The sequence below is a fragment of the Gadus macrocephalus genome, chromosome 3 (assembly GCF_031168955.1).
Source record: "Gadus macrocephalus chromosome 3, ASM3116895v1".
NCBI classification, from domain to species: domain Eukaryota; kingdom Metazoa; phylum Chordata; class Actinopteri; order Gadiformes; family Gadidae; genus Gadus; species Gadus macrocephalus.
This window is the reverse complement of record NC_082384.1, coordinates 15,449,044-15,470,275: the sequence shown is the minus strand read 5'-3', so window position 1 is coordinate 15,470,275 and position 21,232 is coordinate 15,449,044. Positions and strand designations below refer to the sequence as shown.

General features: G+C 44.2%; 1 protein-coding gene across 1 annotated transcript in view; it reads right to left on the bottom strand.

Moving 5' to 3' along the window:
- Positions 1-491: 491 nt before the first annotated feature.
- Positions 492-21,232, bottom strand: part of tbck (TBC1 domain containing kinase) — a 40,777-nt gene continuing 20,036 nt past the window's right edge. Inside the window, exons 23-26 of the mRNA XM_060047580.1 lie at positions 14,474-14,655; positions 7,726-7,889; positions 3,411-3,570; positions 492-1,277 (exon numbers count right to left, since the gene is read on the bottom strand). Of these exons, the coding sequence (XP_059903563.1) occupies positions 1,167-1,277; positions 3,411-3,570; positions 7,726-7,889; positions 14,474-14,655 (617 nt within the window). The 3' untranslated portion in view covers positions 492-1,166. The remainder of the gene's footprint in view (positions 1,278-3,410; positions 3,571-7,725; positions 7,890-14,473; positions 14,656-21,232) is intronic.

The window sequence follows — 21,232 nt, the reverse complement described above, 5'->3', positions numbered from 1 at the left end:
GGTTTGGTAAATTAATAATAGTATGTTAATGAAATGAAGGGCTGTGGTTGGAGATTACAGAGGGTCTGTAAACGCATGGATGCATTAAGCACATTTAGTCCAACTCAGTCAGCTATGTAAATAAAATTGTTTTGACTGATATGCATGTGCAAATGTTTGGTTCCTTTGTGATTGCTGCGAAATGTCTGCTTTTATCCGCAGCGTTTATGATCCACTTTTGGTTCATGAGCAATCATGTTCCACCTGCAGTGAGGCGGCGTTGTGTACTACTACCCGAGAATACTCGTCCTCCAAGAAGAGTTACATCACCGACGTCCAAAGCTCCCTCTTATCTCTTCTGAGTTCTCTGAGGCGGCAGTCGGGCTGATGTGGGATGCCGAACGTCTAGACTTGGAGGCCCAGGTGGTTTTCAATGAAAACTGATTTCAGAGTTCAACCAGAGTTTTCTAATCCAAAGCAGAGTTGAATACGACATCGGAATAAGCTTTTAAAAAAGGTTGTTTTTATTAAAAAAAATATCTTTACAGAGGCATGATTATCATGAAAGAAATAAAAAAGAGCAAGGATCAAAACACGTTAAGCTAATTTTCATGGGGTGAAGGTGACATTCTGGGCCGTTCTCAGCAGCTGTGGTGAGCATGTGATCTGGCATTATCCGCTGATAAAGGTCATGGTGTCACAAGTCTCCACCTGATGAACGATGCTCTTTGGTCCTCCTGCATCTGAGAAGCGTGAGGAATGTTCCAACCGGCTTTCTCGTAAGAAGAGCAGACGATTCACATTAATAGGCTTTTCCCTACATTTCAGAAATCAATCATTACGTTGATGATTTGCATCGCGTAACTGAAGTGAAATAGACTTAGACCAAATGATCCCCCCCCCCCAAAAAAAACAGATGTAGTTCAGAAAACCAAACACACCTTTTCTTTGGATATCAGTGGTCACACAAGACCACTATATCTCTGGGTGGATTCAGAGGGTTGTATCACCACAACTTTAAAAACAAAGAATTCATGACGACGCAGACTTGAATGGCAGCAGAGCGGGTTAATACAGTACCGTTCCCCTGGTGTTAATACTGAGTGTGAATGTCTGGGTTCAGTGGACCACCGTGGAGGGTCCAGCGGACCACCGTCTTCAGGACCAGGGTGAGGGGGGTGGTGGGCTCATATCTGGGGGGAGGGGACGGTCAGGAGTCCAGTGGATCTCATCTTGATGATCCCTCCGTCCAGCATGCAGACGCGAGGGAAGTTCACCTTCACCAGATGGGAGGCAAACTGGGGACATGGAGGTCACGACGGAGTGGAAAGAAGAAAGCAAGTGAGTCATGGTACGGTTTCGTCAGCACATCCGAAGTCCAAAAGTCACTCCTTTGGGACACACATCACCAAGCAACCGGTAGGGGGGTTAGAGTTCCTTGCTCAAGGAATGAAGGCATTGGATTTCAAACCCGGAACCTTTTAACTTCTAACTCCTACACTACCCTGACTAGAATGGGAACTAGACTAAATCTTCAGCTCAGGTGTACTCAATGTTAACAGCTGCTATGGAGAAAAATTAACAACAGGTTGTAATTAAAATTGTCCAACGTTAAGATTGAATGCCTATACCATTTTACTGAATACACTGACTCAGGATGGATAAGAGACATGGCAAGATCATTCCAAATAGGAATTGTAATAGAATAGCATAGGAGAAGGAAAAATAGGGAATATTTATGATATATATATATATATATATATATATATATATATATAAATGTAGATGACAGATTCAACGCTATATATTTGCATACAGTGTATATGCCAACTGTATTATGCAAATATTTATATGTTGGTGTACAACTTTGTTTGTGACTTGTGTTCCACCTAACCTAGAAAAAGCAAAACGTACACGAAAAGCCTGTTTACCGTAGCTTTACCTTATATCATACATCATACAGAGAATACAACAGAACAGAATACCAGACACTAACACTGAGAAATATACTATTCTACAAAACGATATTTCTTCTAGAATAGAAAAAGCAATACATTGTAAACCCATTTATTCAGAAAGAATGGGTTTCCAAGACATGTTTGTACACAAAAACAGCTCTGTCTATATTATTCTTTTTCACAAACCCAGAGAAAACCTGAGAGAACATAACAAACGCCTGAGGGGAAACCTTCCTGGAGAAAAACCAACCGCTCCCTGGCTTCCTGCGTGTTGATAATGTCCATGTTAATATTCATGTGCATGAAAAACAAACAAAATGCCTTTGACTAAATACTCGATAATTCAGAACACATTATTGATGCACTCTCTCTCTCTCTACAAGCGCGATGCTGCATAATTAAAGCAGCTGCCTTTAAATTACACCTACTATTAAGGGGTCTAAAGAGTCACAATTGTATCCTCGACGCTCTTAACGATAATGAGCTAAATGTGCCCTTGTGTTCCCACATAAATTTAAACTTTATTTTTATGTTCTTGTGTTTTTTTTTACGCATTTAATGAGGTTTGCAAGTTTCTGGTATTGCAACTTGTGAATTAACAAAATACCTTAAAAACTAAGTTCTTAGGTCAACTCAAAAACGTAAATTGAAAGGATGGGGAATGGAGACATGATCCTGTCTCCACTATCGTGCTTCTTTCTAGAACGAACGGGTTTGATCCTCCACGTATCGGCTCTTTAACCAAAGTAGCTGGACCCGTCACAAATCGTTACGGAAAATAATGTCACCTAAATGACTAAATAATGCATGCCAACTAGCTCAGTCACCCATCATATAGTTTAGTATCATGAATTATTCATAGAGTATTCATAGTGTTCAAGGCGTTTTTAAGCAACTAGTGGGCCATAAACTACAGTATATATTTAAGTGAATAATTTGGGCTCTCTTGCAAAACACAAACAAAACAATTTACCAATTAAGACCAGGATAACTCCAAGTCAATTCAAGCTAGCATTTGGATTCCCAAAAACAGAGAGAACAGACAGTTTGGATAAGACTGAAGAAAATAAATGACGGTATTTTATCCTAGTGTGACATAAAGATATATCATGACTACCATGAAGGGAAGTGGCTAGGGTGTTCAAATCACAGTCTAAAGGTTCTGGGTTCGATCCCCAATGTCCAAAATCTACCTGTAGGCATGCCCTAACCCCTACTTTCTCCTTAATGACATGTATATGGCTTCACCATCGGTGGGTTTGGATGAAAGTGCCTAATAAATATCTAATTTAAGAATTTTCAACAGTTTTTTCACTAGTTTTACAATTAATGAGAAGGCAGGGGTTCGGACATCTTGCTCAAGGTCGCAAACATCCAGGTTCAACCCAAGAACCTTTTTTCGTGGGAGTCACCATAACCACTAGACTAGTCCCTTGTCAAACCCCTGATCCCAGGATCGTTTCCCGTCCTTACCGTTGTGCCGCTCTTCATGGCGTGGCTGATGACCACGATGACCCGTCCCCTGAAGGAGTGCAGGACGCCCGTCCCGGGACACTGCACCAGCTCCCCGTCCGGACCGAAGGCGGAGGAGTAGGGCAGGTTGACGCTGCCGGACAGGTGGCCTCTGTTGAAGCTGGAGGGACTCGCGTTAAGGAGGCTCTTCTTTGCTTTGTGTGGTTCTTTACTACGTGTTGGTGCAGACATCTCCTCAAATAAATGCCCCGGGGGAGAAATAACTGATGTCACTAGACTGAAAGGTTCGACACTATTATCCATTTTCTCAAAGGGACTAGTGGGCAGAGGTGTGAAGGAAGCCGTCTCCGTGTCTGAGAGAAGATAAATCAGCAAGTAAGGCGTTGTGAGGAGGCTAAGTGAGAGTTAGACATGCAAGCAGCAAAAGCAACATCCACTCATCTGGGGATACATGCCCTGAGTAGAGTGGGAATAGTTACTTTTGGGCTCCTGCTGATGCAAACCAGAAGCTGCTACACAGCTGGCCTGGTAGACAGTCACAGGGAGAAAGCCATTTGTTTTCCTGACAGAAGCGAGCAGAAGCGAACCTTCTGGACCTGATGTGGTGTTCGGGGGTACCGTAGTGAATCCATACCATCAGAAAGTCTACAGCTTGGAAAATTTACTCTGTCAATTTAAAAGGGTAAACTTCAAACCAACGGCCAGTCACAGTATTTCAAATTTATTCTCATTTCCTGTCTGGGATAAATAATGAACCTCTTTCGTTTATCAGAGTATATTCAGTTTAAATAAATAAAGCAGCTATGTGGAGGTGAAACACAAAGGCTACTTCTCCAAGAGGGACTCCATTCGGCGTTTCATATTTCTAAGTAGATATTTATCAGAACAAACGAATGTGAAACTGCACAAATGGTTGATGTTTCCTATGAATATATGAATGTGTATACCGTGTGAGTAAGTCCTGCAGTGCGTTGTCTACTAAATGGAAAGCCTCACCGATGGGCTGATACCCTCTTGAGTGGGTGAGGTACACGGCTTGTCAGAGTGATGGAGAATAGGAGAGGAGGAGGAGGTGGAGGAGGAGGAGGACGACGAGGACGCGACGACACAATTGGCAGCGGAGAAGGAAGGAGAACGGAGCAGGAGAAGATGGGGTGGAGGTGGAGGAGGAGGAAGAGGAGGGTGGGAATATGATGAGCCAGACAAATGAATTGAATAACAGAATCTCAGAGGAGATGGAAGAAAGGGAGCTTTTGTCAGGGGAGGAGGAACGGCAAAGCAAGAATGGCTGAAGTGACACAATGAGGTAATGTTGTGTGTGAAAGTAAAAAATGATCCGGGCGCATTAAAAGAGAGGCATTGTTCCCGCCACGTCGAGGAAAAAAAGTCAGCCCAGGGAAAACCACTGGGAAGAGGACCCACGGGGATGTGAGGAAAGGGACTGGAACAAAGCCTGACGCAGAGTGGTGGTTTAATATTCACTCTGATAACGAAAGACAAACAAAAGCTGTGTTGCAGGCTCAGCGTCTACAGAGTGATTGACATTATCGCTGAATATTTCACGATAAAGCCTTTACTTAGGCGACGTTTCTTGACTCAATCACTCCACTGTTGGGTGGGAGCCCCTGTTTTCGACTGCCTACCCAAAAGGCTCCACTGTCTGCGGCGGGCTGTGATCTCTTGATGTGGTGCAACAAGTGTTCTTTCACCCTTCAGGCAATGACAAGGTCTTCCTGCCCATTCACACCTGTAAGCCCGTTCCCCGTGAAACACTATCGCACAGCGGGTCCGGCCCAGCCAGACACGGCTTGCTTTGATTAAAAGCTGCATAAATCTTTATTTAAACCAGGGCTGGGGAACATAGGGAAGGTTTTTAACAGATGCCTAAATAGACACGGGTTGCCAAATTCTGAGGTTGGCAAATCCTGCTTAAGTGGTCGGATCCCCCTTTGTTCTATTGGGTCAAGCCCCCTGGGCAGCACTTTCTTTCCAGGGGGGTGCTACTTTGTGGAGGCTTACGCCGAAAGGAATTTCCATTGGAAATATCCAGAAATTCCCGACTAATCCCAAGTGATTAATGACCCGTTGTGCCCCCTACAATTACCATTCTATTGATATGCTGACGGACTCGCCTTCAAAAGGTCGTCTGACTTTGAAAGTCAGGAATAGAATAAGGGTGCTTTGGCACCGGCCCCGAGCTTGCCGTATAGCGGTGGTTATCGCCCGCATACATATGCTGCCGTCCAGACTGTAAATGTATCTCCACGATGAGAAATTGTGGAATGTCGCGACGAGACAGTTGAGATGGATTAAGGAAGTATTGGACTCAGCAAGCAGTTGATCGTTCGATTTCTAATCCACCGGCCATCGCTCACGCCTCACGCACTTGCTTGATTGCACACGTATACGCACACACGCGCACACACACACACACAGCGCTGCCTCCACTATCCCAGGGAAATACTCAACCCACAGACAGGGGATAGGACGGAAATGAAACAGATTGAGTTAGCACTCATTCAATAACAGCCCTTTATGGGACTGGACCGCATGGCGGGCTCCGACGGAGGCCTGGTACCGACCGCTGCTATGATATTGGATTATTAGCAGCATTGTCAACGACAGAAGAGAGGAGCAGAGTTATGAGGCTTGATTATTTTTCTCTTAGCTCGATAGGGGCCCAGACAATAACTTCACAACAGAGCGGTAATCAAATGTGCTCCGGGTGATTTGGGCTCATTAAAATCCATCGCCTCGTGTTACGCGATTCCACCTCTTTATTCGGTCCGGTGTCGCCGGAAAGAACGCTTCAAACTCAATTAGCCAATTAGCCCACAATTCTCTGCTTTCCACGGATTTTTGTTGTCACACCGCTACTGAACTAATACCAAAAACAGGTGGCAGAAGTAAAGCAACGCTTTCCTCAACACAATGTATATGGGAAATGGGCTGCGTCAATTAATTTCTCCCATTTCAACAAGAACCGCCGCCAAGCGACGGAGACGGGTGGGAGACGGGGGGGACTCAGGGAACTCAGTATGGACAACGTGTTATCTTTAAACCACCTGGTACGTTGTCCATGAGACACATTATGCGGGATCCATTCTTCTGCTCCTTCTCCAAAGCCCAGGGAGAAAAGTGAGCCTGGGAGGGGGAGTGGGGGAGGGGGGGGGGGGACTACCAACGCCACCACCTCTATGCCCTTGTCTCTCAAATTGAAGGATGCAGTGGAGCAATCTAGGGGCCGGTAGCGGGGCCCTAACTGAAAGCCACAGGAGAGTCGGCTGGTGCGTGACTAGAGTAAATCAAGCCCTGGCTGATGTTCCTCAGAGGGCGGGAGGGAGATAGGCAAAGTGAGAGATGGACAGAGACTGACAGAGAGGAAGGGAGGTGGAGGGCAAACTGTTGTATTTGCAGGCTATTGCTATTTGTATTTTTGTTATTTCCAGTACCAGAGGGACACTTTGAGCCCGTGGTTTTATACATGCACCGGCACCTGTGAACACCTTGGGAGAAAACTGCAGGCGCAGGGATAGAAAATGGGTTTTGGGCGGGATACAGGCAGTGTTTTATCCTGCAGATGACCTCTCTGAAGTGTGTGGTCGAGGGCTGGGTTTTTATGAGCCATATAAAAAAGATTGTGTCCCTGTAAAATGGGAGCAGCAAGCGTTTGTGGTTTTCTTTATACCAGGTAGAAGTGTTTCAGCTGGGAGCCGGTTCAGGGAATATGGGCTATTTAAGAGAGCGTATTTATGTGTTATCGCCACACATCGGAGGGTCAACCAGTCAACTAGCGTACGGATTTAAAGCGTTGGGAGTATTGGACTGGCTTTGGCTTCAAAGCAGCCCTAGTTACCAAATCTTAATTAGCACACCACTGTCTGAATGGGACTGAGGTCCCATTCAGACAGACTGAGGTCCTTCTTTCAGCCCTGGGCTGGTTAGAGCTCTGTGTTTTGCAGTAGGTCCACAGGCCTGCTGGTTTGGAGGCCATAGCAGGCTTCATACTGTAAGCAGCATGCTAAGCAGGGCCGATGGAAAACATCAGAACCTCCAGGGCATAATGAGGCAAACTGCACATTAAAGATTAACGTTAAAGGTTTCCAAATTTTCGGGTGAAGCTTAAGACATACTCGTAATATATTCTGACTGATTATCAGTTTAAAAAGTCTGAAGAGTTCAAAAAAAACAAAACCCAAAAACAGTATATCCTGCAAGCATTTCGTTGAAAAAAGACAGAGAGAGACGCAACAATCAGTAACTTGATATTCCTGAACATATCCACCGAGCGGGCGGATCTGCGGCGTGAGGATACTCCTCGGCGCTCCGGACGTCCACCGCCACGATCTTGGGCCGGCCGGCGCGGGTCCTCTTCCCGCCTCCGGCCAGCGACAGCTCACACAGGTCGATGAGGTCCTCGGCCGAGATCCGGGGGGACAGCTCCGCCTTCAGCTCGCTGAGGGCCAGGGGTTCCCGGGACTGGGGGGGGGGAACACACCGGGACAGCTGGGTGAGAGGGGATCATGGACGGTAGAGAGGGGATTTTGGATGCATAATTGGTATTTATTTATCTTATTTAACCTATTCTTAACCAGGCAAGTCATTTAAAATCTTAAATTACAATGGTGGCCTGGCAAAAAGGTAAAGCTGCTTGAGAGTAGGGGATCGGGGTTTAAAAGATCGCAGCAAACATTTCCAACCCTACTTGCATACGTTCACAATAAGGTGGACATAAATAGCATGCACGGGAAGGAAGCTAGCATACTGCAGCTTCAGGCGACACAGCAGCAGAAGGAGAGTAGCGCACACAAGCAGTAAGACAAACAGGCGGGCGAAACAGCAGCAGCAAGAGAGAAAGAACATGAGACGACAGTAAGCAGCCGACCGAAAACGGTGAGGGATTATATAGACCCGCCCTTTTTGCCTCTCGCCCCTAGAACTCTGCTAGTGAAAGTCCCGCCCTCTCCCTTGCCAATAAAGCGTGTTTGAAGCATCCCGCTCCATCGTGAGATGAGAAGGCCGGGGAACAAGGTCAGAGGAGAGATGGATGAGGACTTTCTCAGATATAGATACAGATATTCACTGTTATTCACCCTCTAAGTCACCGAGTACGTGCTTTTAGCCAAAGCGACTAGTGCATTAAAGATACATCTCTTTCAGTAACACAAGGGGCTTGAGAGAGGATAGCGGTGTGGGCTAGGGTTTAGGATTCCCAGCTGAAAGGTACTGGGTTCGATCCCCAATGTCCACAACCTACCTGTCTTGCTCTCTCTGATGACATGAATGGGAATTCAGCATATGCGTGGCTCTTGTTAGTCGCTTTGGATAAACGCATCTGCTAAATGCCCTAAATTTGAATGAAACTGTAACGGCTTGGCTTCATTATCCAAATACCTATTGTCAAGAAGAAAAGTGGACCGCTGGGCCTGTTAGGATGGACATGGACATACATGGACAGCAGACGGGATAAGTAAACGGAAAGTGGAGTGCCTGTGATGCGTTGATTTGATTGATGAGATATAGGAGGATTGGGGCTGTTCAGAAATTGATACGCTAGACGTGTCCGTCTTGACATTTCACCCATGCCGCAAGTCACATTTATCTGCTAGTCGACCCTAACTCCACGTTACAGAAAGGCAGAAATTAAACACGACACAGAACAAAACCGCAGCAAACAATTAGGAATACTAATTGGTAAAATGTTGACATCTGCGCTTTAAATTATGAATGCATTTTGACATGAACAAATGATTCAAATCCGCATATGATAATATATTATTTAGCCTGTTTTTCACTCAGTGAGTGTTCGCAGATAAATAAAAGGCAAAACAGAATTGGCACAATATGGGCACTCCTAATGTGTTTTCCTCTTCAGTTGAAACTGTGGCTGGTGTGTTCATACTGCCAAAAAAACAACAGTCCTATCTGTTTGAATTGTACGACTTGTGACCATAGACAATTTGGGATGACTGCAAAGTCATTTGTTATAAATGTTATCTCTCTGCAAGATAAATTATGCAAAACAATTAACGGATATCATGCCACTCTCTAAGTTATTAGATTGGTATGGTCACTAAAAAACAACTGTGCTATTGAGTTTCCAATGTGAGGTGAGTGAATGCTCAAGGAAGTCAATAATAAAAATGTGTTTGTTATATCTTTCCCCTTTTTAAATTTTCATCCAATGATTTCTGACATTATTAAACAGTATCATGATCAAACCCGGCAGACGTATCATCAAGGCTCTTCTGCTGCCGCAGAATGGGCCCTTGTCCAATAAAGACATTATTTTAACATCATCTAATACTGTCTAGACCTTGGAAAACAACACACTATGAACTGACTGATTCCAGTGGGCTGGTTAAGGAAGGAATATTTTAATGTAAAAATACATTAAGCAATTTAAGTTCAAATGCGGTTCCAAAGCATTTCTAAAGGACCTTCAAACAGTGTGTTTGAAATAGAAGTATGGATGGAACTTGGGGAATTCAACAAAGGTCTGTGAGCAAAGTGCTCTTGGTCCTCAAAAAGGGCATTACTGAGCCTCGGTTGGAAAGCAAACCCAAACTACTCTACAAGAATGAAGTAAAAGAGAGGCAAGGAAGTAAAAGAATCACCTATTTTCAAGCCTGCAAAATAGAGATCTCACGCTTCAAAAAACACTGATAAGAAAATTCCACCACAACCACAATCAAACGAAAGCTTCCTTCTGAGGCGAGTCACAGCAACAGCTATTTTGACTATAAAGTTACCTTGAATTTGAAATAAAGTATTTAAAGAAAATTTAAGCACTATCAAAGATTAACTACACCCTTGCCACAGTGCTTTTTATATACACATATAAGGGCTGAGTCTTCAGGCAAAATGTGCAGGCCTGTCACCGCCTGGGGTGTGGGGGGGAGAGCGAGGAGAGGAGGGAGATGGAGGGGGGGTGACTTAAATGTCATGTTGAGCAGTATGCAGCAGCCTGCACGCACTGGCTTAATGGCACTCACACACACCACCGCTCTGACTTAGACGGAGCTCCACCGCAGCCAATCACACGCAGACATCATGCTGCGCGTATGTGTGTGTGTGTGTGTGTGTGTGTGTGTGTATGTGTGTGTATGAAAAGCACTATACCGTATTCAACTGTCATTATTCATTGGTCACTGAATGTGTTTGTTTCAGTGCTCATGTGTGCGCACATAAGCTAATGTGTGTACGTATGTGTTTGGTGTGTTTCATTGTGCGTGCATGTGGGTGCATGCGTGAGTGTTCTATTTGGAGCAACGTCATCATCGTAATCGATGGACTGCCATAACAGTGTGCGTGCGTGTATGCATGCGCGTGTGTGTGTGTGTGTATGTGTGAATAAAGAGCCCTCACTGTATGAAACTGTAATTTTTGGTTGGTCATTGACATTGTCGGAATGGGGGCTGATTACTAGGATAAAGAGGCGTTTAAGTGCCCAAGGAATCCTTCATGACAACAATATGTCATTGTTTTTAGAGAGGATGTATTCGGCTTCACAATAAAGATGATCTACACAGACGTCAGCAGCAGTTTTACCTTTTAAAATGTCCTCCGCCTAGCAGTGAAATGACTATGAGTAATCTGTCAGATATGCCATCAGAGAAAATCTTGTTGATTGTTGGTGATTGTGATGAGAAGAAAATTTGAGTTGAATTGTAATGGAGATCTTTTACTTCTTGTGACTTTTAAAATAACGCACACGCGCCTGCACACGCACGCACGCAAAAGCACACACATACGTACACGCGCGCACACACACACACGCACACGCACACACACACACACACACACACACACACACACACACACACACACACACACACACACACACACACACACACAGGAGTTGAAAGAGAAGAAGACCTTCAGTTTTTAATAATTCTCTGTTCTAAATCTGGCTAAACAGCAGTTACCAATATTTCTGTAATGTGAATAATTTCCCTCTTATTATATCTGGGGGCGAAGAAACTTCAACATCTTTTGATGATTCTATTTTTGCTGACAAAAGAAAGAAGTTAGACAGAGACTCTGAACCCAGACGTAAACATCTTCAAGACCAGATATAGGATGATTAAATAGAGTATGGCATAACCAAAGCTTCTTGATTATTCAAACCGCTTGCCAAGATGAATATTAATGTTCACTGCAAAATAAAGTTCCCTTAACAATCAACCACCTTTGCCATGAAATTCTATTGAAATTCTATTATTACAAATAACACATTATGAAATGAATATAAATGGATGAAATAATATTAAAATTTTGAGTGTTTTGCAAATCAGGCGTTGATTAGAGTCATTGGGTTTTGGTAATCCTGTCACGATTCTTCCTTGCGTGAATTAGAAAGTGCATAAATCCTTTTTAAGAGCACATACGTGCGCTAACACACCCACACCCACACCCACACCTAAACATCTCAGCACTCTTGAACAATTACATTTGAGTGTCTTGCTCACTAGTCTTTACCTTCTACTAACTATGCTCCTGACTATACGTCTTCCACAAATCAAACCATTTCACCCATTTTGACCACAGTATGATGTTCAACAGAGCACTACACAAATCTTTAGGAAAGCCAACCTTATTACGAGATATATAATGTTTGAACTTGGTTGTCAGTGGGTGAACAGGTTCAAAAGCGAAAACAACACAATGTCACAAGCGATTGTATTGTTCCTTGTGTGTCTGTCTGTCTGTCTCTCTGTCGTGAGGTGGCCATAGATGAATGGTGCCGCTTATTAAAATGAGCGCTTGCTTGGGTTTGTGGGTAATGAATAACATTACAGCAACCTGGGAGACAGAAGTCCTGGGGTCTCATTTATAAAACTGTGCGTGGGATCATTACTAAAAGTGTACGCACGCCCCAAAAGCCAAGTTTTGCCTGCGCCAAAAAATATTCAGACTTATAAAACCCTGCGTACGCACACCTCTAAGCAATCTTTGCTTTTTATGTAAATCACAGAGTGCCGACAAGTGTGCACAGCTGAATCAACTTCACGTTCCCCCATGTACATGCCCCTTTTTAACCATAAATGGTCAATGCAAACAACCTCATGAATGCGATCTGCATATAAAAACAGACTCAGATGCAAGCATTATGTCTTGTCGGAAACAATGGCAGAAGGACTGAGAAAAGCAAAAAAGTGAAATTTCACGGAGGTCGAAGTGGAGACACTTGTGGGTGAGGTGGAGGCCCGAAAAGTAGTTTTGTTCGGCGGTCACGGGATTGGGATCACTAACAACAAAAAGCAGAGTGAGTGGCAACATGTTGCTGCAGCAGTGAACTCTGTCAGTGGCACGGAGCGCACACACCCAGAATTAAAAAAGAGATGGTCTGACATAAAGGTACATATTTTTATGTACCAATAAATTGTCATGGTCCCTGAAGACCCTCTCCCTCCGAATCCTGCCATTTGCATGGTCCTCCAGCAGTGCCAGCAGTGCCATGGTGCAGCATTACGCACGGGGCTCACCGCTGTATTTATAGGGTTACGGTAATAAGACTGACCGAGAACACCTTGGATAATCAGTTTGTAATCACCCACGCCAAGTAAAAGGTTCTTGAACATAACCCCTTTTTAATGCCTGATTTGTCATGAAAAGCATCAAGAGGAACGGACATCACAGCGTGAGACTAGACTTCATCACACTCATCATAACGTACAACGATTGTGATGAGGAGTATGTGGCTTGGTTTTCCCCACTTGGGATTTAATTGACATTTGATTATGTGTTTACAGTGTCACATAAAAATATTATGTTATTGACACATGTTGGACAGACATGTGTCATTCCATGCATTTGCGCCGTCAGTGGACAGTATGGAGTGACGGGATTAAATATCGAATATTTTGATTTTGAATTCTCATTTCGATTCTAAGGAGATGTTTCTGGAGTTAGAACTTAGAAATAACGCAGTTGACTTAAATTATTCTGATTACATAGATTTAATGCATGATACGGGTTTAAATTAAACTCATGAAGGGCGATGATAAAACATAATCGTTCTTCTCTACATTTCTTCAGTCTGACTTCAGTTCACCACCACAATTGTCTGTGTCGCCAACTCTCCTTTTCCTCCAAACCATGCGTACGCATGGGTCAGAGTTTGCTTAGGGCTGCGCACATTCTCCCGTCAAGTTAGTTTTTTATAGATCACAACCTTGGCGTGGAAAGTCACGTGCGCCACTTTCAGCCCCGTTTTGTGCGTACGCAACAGTTCTAAATAAGACCCCTGGTGCCGAGGTGGTTGACGGCGAGAGGGAGGCAAACCTCTCCTGTGAACGCTGTGAGACAGGGTCAGGGTGTAAAACGCTGTATGTGAGACAGGGCCAGGGTGTAAACCCTGGGGGTGAGACAGGGCCAGGATGTGAACGCTGTATAGGAGACAGGTCAAGGGTGTGAACATTGTGGGTGAGATAAGGCCAGGGTGCAAACACTTTGGGTGAGACAGGGTAAGGATGTGAACTCTGTGGGGGAGACAGGGCCGGGGTGTGAACTCTGTGGGTGAGACAGGGCCGGGGTGTGAACTCAGTGGGTGAGACAGGGCCGGGGTGTGAACGCGGTATGTGAGACAGGTCCAGGGTGTAAACGCGGTATGTGAGACAGGTCCAGGGTGTAAACGCGGTATGTGAGACAGGTCCAGGGTACACAGATCGAAGGTAGTATGGCTATGGACGGACACAAAAAAACTGGTTGTTTGTTTTGGGACGATATATACAACACGGGCAAAAAGAAGTTCAATACAGTGTGCCTTTGTTTACCTTGAGTATATTGACAGTTAATGATTGTAGGCAAGAGGTATGTGACTTTAAATGTCAAATTCCAAACAATATATCAGTTTAATCTTGATTATGGATGGGCTCGACTTCACACTTGCTCAATCATTTTAACAGCAAAACAAATTTGTATCTGTCCTGTCGACTTGTTAAGGAGGAATTTGATTATAAAGTCATACAATAACAAACAAACAAACGAAAACCCTATCAAACGATGACCCTCAGAGAATACTTTTCTCAGCTCAGTAGTAAGTACTAGTTGCTACCTACCAGGTCTGTCCGGGGCATGTCCTGGTAGTCTGAGAAGTAGTAGGTGCCCGGCCTCCCGAAGCCGTTGCCCTCGGTGACGGCGGTGGTCTTGGGGGGCTGCGCGTGCTGGCGGTACGTGGCGCTCTTGGGTGTCCAGCTAAAGAGCTTGATGGACTCATGCACGCAGCGCTCAATGTCGATTTCTGGGGGAGAAAGGGTGTTGGTTTCTTATTGATACGTCTTAAAAGGGCCCTGTTTCACCACCAGGTGAGAGTGGGATTAGCCACCTCAAGCTGGTTTTAAAATCTGCCTCTTCTGACATCACAAGTGGAAGTGTTCACCTAGAAGTATGACGGATAGATGAGCCGGATAGATGAACGTTTGTTACAGTCCACTGGGTAGACCGGTAGACTGATCTATCCTGCATACATCTAGGGTGACACGCCAGCTTGTGATGTCAGAAGAGGCAGATTTTCAAAACGGCTTGTAATGGCTAATCACTCTCACACCTGGTGGTATAATATGTCACCTTTTAAACTCTGCCCTGCCCTGTGACTTGGTGACATCACAAATGGGGGTATCCACCCAGATGTATGGATTGTTGGTGCCTTCAAAACAGTCTGAGCTTCCGGGAATTTCGGAGGTTGGGACCTTAAGGAAATCGCCTTGAACACTATGTTAGGTCGGGATTTCATTGATAGACCAAAGTGAACTTGCAGCAAGCACTAAGAGGCGAACTTAACATCCATTCCAACATTTGCATCACAATACATTATAAATTACAATTATAAACATCACCTGATAAATTCTTGCTCATGTTCAACCATCGCAAGCAGTTCTAATAACTGATTCATCTGATTCAGCAAAGAAGCGCAAAGAGGTCCCTGCGGACATCCATACTTGTTGTTATGAAGTCTAGTCTCACAAACTATCTGCTTTTCCGGTTTTATGTCATACCCTACGAAATTCTCTTATTTTGGAAGAAGAGACAGGTCCAGGGTGTAAACGCGGTGTGTGAGAGACAGGTCCAGGGTGTGAACGCGGTTTACGTTAAGACACGTAAGAGCTTCCGAACCTCCGATCTGCTTTGAAGGCGGCAAGAATCTTCCAGCCTACCCAGCGGATCGTAGTAACTGGTTGGCTTATCTATCCATCATACATCGAGATGGACACACCCACTTGTGATATCATGCGGCAGGGCAGATTTTTTCGGCCCTTTATGAATATCGGATGTAGAAGGTATATTCATAAGACGTATCACACATGCTAGACAGACGTGAACATCTTATCCATATATTGTATGAATTGTGTTAAAAGTGTAATCGGTTAATGGCTGCAAATGCAAAAGATGGCAGACGTCTCAGGCCCCGTCCACATGAAGCCGAAACAGTTACGGTTTCGATCTATCCGGTTTCGGAGTATCTCCGTAAAGACGGAGTCAAGCGAAACCAGGTTGATCTGTAGAAACGCTGTAGTACACATTCCAGGCCCATAAGGGGCGCTGCTTCTGCTACAGCAATCCAGAAGGAAAATAAATAAGAAGAAGAGGCGAGCATGCGCATAAAGGGTGAGACTCCGCGGGCTTAACAGTCATTGGCTAGAGGGTCGAGGGGTGGGGCGATGACGTCATGGTTTACGGTTTCAGTCGGTTTCAGGCGTCCACACGAATCCAAAACGAAACCGGGTAGATTTGAAACCACCTCCGAGGGTGGTTTCAGAAGTTTGCGGTTTCGGTCAGCGGATTCGCCGGCTTCGTGTGGACGGAAGGCCGAACCGTACAAGACCTTTGCGGTTTCGCCATGAAATCGGCTTCGTGTGGACGGGGCCTCAAATACAATGAATGATTTAACAGTTCCAAATGATACAATTTGTTCAGTTGGTACATGGACAATGCAAATATTGGTATGGAGATTTCTTTCTATTGATGCATACTTGTTTGGTTGAAAATTTTTAACAGGGAAATCACAGGTGGATTATTATTTTTAAGAATATAATACAATACAATATAATCTGCAAACAATCGTGAAATGATGACCATTACCAAATCCAATATTTGTCCAATAACAAACCCAATCTCCCCTGTGACAGAGCGAAACCCCCTACATGAAGAGAGCCTGGCGCAGACCATAACCAACAAGTCCCCACCCCGTTCGGGGAAACACGTCTCTCCTCCCCAGGGCGTCGAGAGGGGAATGCAATCGCTGGCGCCATTAAAAAGAGAGAGAGTGGAGGAATGAGGGGGAGATGGATGCTCCTCTTCCATTAGGCCCCGGGTCCAGCAGGACATGGCAAACTGTCTGCTTGCACCAGTATTGTGTGTTGCTTTATATTCCTTCTTGTTTTTATCTGAAATTAGATTTGGTGTTTACGTGTGGAGAGGTTCGTCTTGGGCTTAGAATTGCGCCAACTGGCGTTGCTCTGAGGGAGGGGGGGGGAGACACGTCAAATGCTAATTGGATCAGGGGCCCTTAGAGAGTCTGTGTATTAAACAGGGAGACACAAAAACAAAAATACTAATAATGAAATGCTGTAATGTCCTGCCAGTCACTATAATCGAGGGGAAAAAAATAAGCGTAGGCGTATTGTATATAATGTAAACGCACACACACACACACACCAACGGGTGTAAGAGCAGACGCACATAACAGCAGACGAACACAGTGTTATTAGAAGAAATGCCAGCAGCCACCTGAGCAAGGATCTCCGTGTAGTGATTCAGACAGGTATAATTACTGCAGTTACCCCCACGGTAAGACACATCCACACTGATTCTCTCCCCCTTAAGTTATTCCAATGGCCTATCAAACTGCTTGGGAGGACACATGGCACGTTGCAGTGCCATGTGCGAAGAAATTCTGGTCTACATCATTTTTTATTCTGCTACCATTGTTGGATTTGTGATTATGATGAGGATGACATCCACTTTCCCGTCGTTTCTCAGAACATATCAACTACAAGTACTAAACCAGAATATGCCATCATCGAGAGGTTGTTCGCTATAAATGTGGTTATACTTGAGAAGTAAACCAGAATATACTGTCTCTTCATCAAGAGGTTGGTCGCTATACGTTTTGGGGAACTACTGGAGAAGAGCACCAGCTAGAAATAAGTCAACAGTGCAGGAACTGACACATTAAAAGTTAAGAGAGCGTATTATAGAGTCTCCCATAGGAACCACATGAACAGGTTCAGAGGCTTTACAGAACCCATAAAACTCGAAAGGGAACTGTGCTCTTCTCGCCACAAGAACAAACAAGAACACAGCTGATGGTGGCGCGATCGACGGATGAAAACATTGGTAATGACAACACACGCTGTGAGCGCCGTATGTCGGCAGTTGAGTTTATTCAGACGTTGACTAAAAAAAACTTGAGCGTCCAAAACTGCAGTCACTTCACAACAAAAAAACTGCCTCTGCAGAGCTTCTGGCTGACTTGTTAGCGTTCATATGTGCAAGTGAAATAGCTAGGACCCAAACTAACTTTAACCCGGCCAAAACCAGGGTTCTGTCCCAGGTATCTGAGGCGTATAGGTATCATTGAGCAAGAGGCCTGACCCCATAACTGCTGCCTAATGACCCATTTCAAATAAATAGTATGCGGCAGTGTGGATATGGTGGTGTAGAGGCTCAGGTGTCGCAGTAGAAAGATACTCGGTTTGATCCCAGATGCCTGTAGGCATCCTTGAGCCAAACGCCCTACTCCCACACGTCTTAACGTATCTGAATCCACTATAAGTTGCTTCGGATGAAATCCTCTTCAGTCAGATATGTAGCGTGGGCAGTTTTTCTCTTTCCTCAGACCTGAATAGCATCAGTAAAGTTCAGTAGCCCAGGTTGGATCACGGTAATGGATGCTAATAGCCAGTGAAGGACGATCCTGCTGCATCATGGGTATACTCAGTTTTCCGCTCTGCCAGACAGCCAGTCACACCTTAATGTAAATCTCCAAAGAGCTCCGGCAGCAGAAATGTATGGATTAGCCGCAGCCGCAACAAGAGGTGAATGGGAATAATATCGGCAATCGAAGGATGACCTTTTTTTATTTTTGGCTGATTACCATTATGGATTTCTGAAAGATATTGTAGTTATATTAAAATATTTCCCTGTGCTTTTAATGCATATGGTTATTGGAGACCCCAGGGGGAATTCAACACTGGCAGTGCTAATGCCTTGCTCCAACGGTTTGTCCTCTTGTTGTTATAAGGAGCAGACTGTTTTTGTTTGTTGCTCAATGATCTTTCTAAATGATCGATTATAAATCACTACCCATGGCGACTCACTCTCTCAACACAGGCGGCTCTGCTAACCATGTAGGCAATATACCTTCAATACATTCGCTACATGCAATGTCTTTCAACCCTGCCTTCCTGGCTGCTTCCCCCGTCCTGTCCATAAAGGCATGAAAGTAAGGGACGAAGTAAAAATAATTCATAACAGCCCCAAAAAAATAGCACATGACATAACAGGCAAATACAGAACCAAGTGTGAAATTATCTGTGGTAGGAAAATAATCAAATATACAGCTTTTAGTAGGGTCTAACACATCGATCAACAGCCACCTCACTAATTAAACCGAGAAGAAAACATTGATCTGGACTTGAGCAGCGTTCTGCAGACATTAGTTGAATCCATCCTACTGTATAATGAGCCGCTGCTCTCCTCTCTCAAGAGGGTCTGACATGACCTTTGGCTTTTCAATGACAGGCACTGTCCCCGTCTAATTAGCGTCTAGATAGAGACATAGAGGGGGGGGGCAGGCACTCTGAATGGTACACATATTATCTTTTAATCATTGAATTCCACTCTGATTGCCACAGTTAGTGAAACATGAGAAGCCATTTGAAGATGAAGAGTCCTAATAATAATTTGTGATTTTAAAAACAACAATAATGATGTGCTTTTTGTACAGCATTTATGTACCTTCAGTTTTTGATTTGTTTTACATTTTCAGAAGGTGCAAGTCTAGCGAAACTAGAGAAACAACAACATTTGCCAACTCATTCAATTCCCCGATGTACAAATATGTAGCAAACATCTTGCATGAAACTAATCCATCTTTTTCTTCTGTGTTTGACAGCGTCAGTTTACCACACCTCACCGATGAGCCCAACATATGTCGTACCCAGGTGCCTCCCTCTAGACCCCACATCTTCCACCGTTTCATGGCACAGTGTGGCAGACATTTTAGCAAAACACATTAACCAAAACAAACCAAACTAAATATGCGTATACACCAGATGTCTTTCAGGAAAAAGATGCACCTCATCATTTGCACCAAAACACAGGACGTTAGAGTGCTTCAGAGTTTTCTAATACGAACGTCTGTCTGTGTACTGAATTTATAGTACGTCGTCAGATCCCCAGTACATATTCAAAAACGGGGCGAGTCTCATTTGACAGAAGTGTTACTCTGCTTTAATAGAGAGAATGGAAAGCAAACTCATACTTGGGTGTCATTTTGAGTCACAAAATCATTGCTTTCTCCCACAAAGGTAATAGTTCATGTTAAAAACAAAGTAGAGTACAATCAAAACAAAAAACAAAAATATAAAAAAGTTAGCCAAACTGAAAACAAAACTGGTTTGCCATTCAGGCCTAGAAATAAAAGGCAGTAATGAATAAAAACTTGAGTTTAAATATGTTATCAAGATGCCGCTTAGATAGAAGTGTGACTCTGGTTTAATGGAAAAGATCAGAAAGCATCCTGGATTGAGACTAATTTTACTAGCATGCCTCCTAGATAGAAGTGTGACTCTGGTTTAATGGAGAGAATGGAACACATACTCGGTTGAGACTCCCTTTAGCAGGATGCATCGTAGATAGAATTGGGACTGGAGAAAGGCTTGTCCCTTGGTCAGATTTACATAAATCCCATTTATTAACGTGTGTGGCGCTCCCCGTTGATGAGGAGAGGGGGTCTGCCCCATTTCAAGGTTTTCCACTGCTGCATGGCTCCATATTTACCCTTTCAATCAGACGGAGATGGCACAGCGTTTACACCACGTTTAAACGTTTCTAAACCTGTGCCATAGTATGATGAATGAGTAAATTACACGACTGTGGAGTGGAGCTAATAAGGTTTAGTTTCGGAGAGACTTCAAGCAACCATAGACCTTTAAATTTTTTTTAAAAAAAGTCTCGGTGAATATAATATGTAATCCATAACCATATATAGCTACAAGTGTGCGAGGCGAAAACTGAACTGAACTCTGACTATTAGGGCAAAACCACGAGCAGCTGCAGGCTGGAAGTAATGGTATTAAGACTGCAACCTGGCAGCCGTGGCCAGCCGTACGCAGCCCTGCCAGGGGAGCCGTTGGCTCCCGTTCCCAGCAGACATATTTTACCTTTATAAGGAGCACTAGCTCTCCCACTGCCTCTATGCCCCTGAGAATAAACTTGTTACGATTTCTTCAGTAAAACCCCCCCCCCAAAAAAAGGGAACTTATGGCAACACTGAAATGAGAATAGCATGGGGGAGGTGTGTGTGTGTGTGTGTGTGTGTGTGTGTGTGTGTGTGTGTGTGTGTGTGTGTGTGTGTGTGTGTGTGTGTGTGTGTGTGTGTGCGCGCGCGTGTGTATTTTACGCTTACATAGTGCCATGCCATTGCTTTTGAAGCGATGAGCCTTAAATCTGAGGCAGTTGTTCAAACTCTAAAGTCAAATTATTTGCTCTCATCTTGAAGGAAAAAGAAGAAGGAGACAACCTCAAAAACAGGACTAAGCTGCATTTAGAGACGGTTTTAGGGAAGCTTAAGAGTGCCCTCCCCAGTGTCAGGA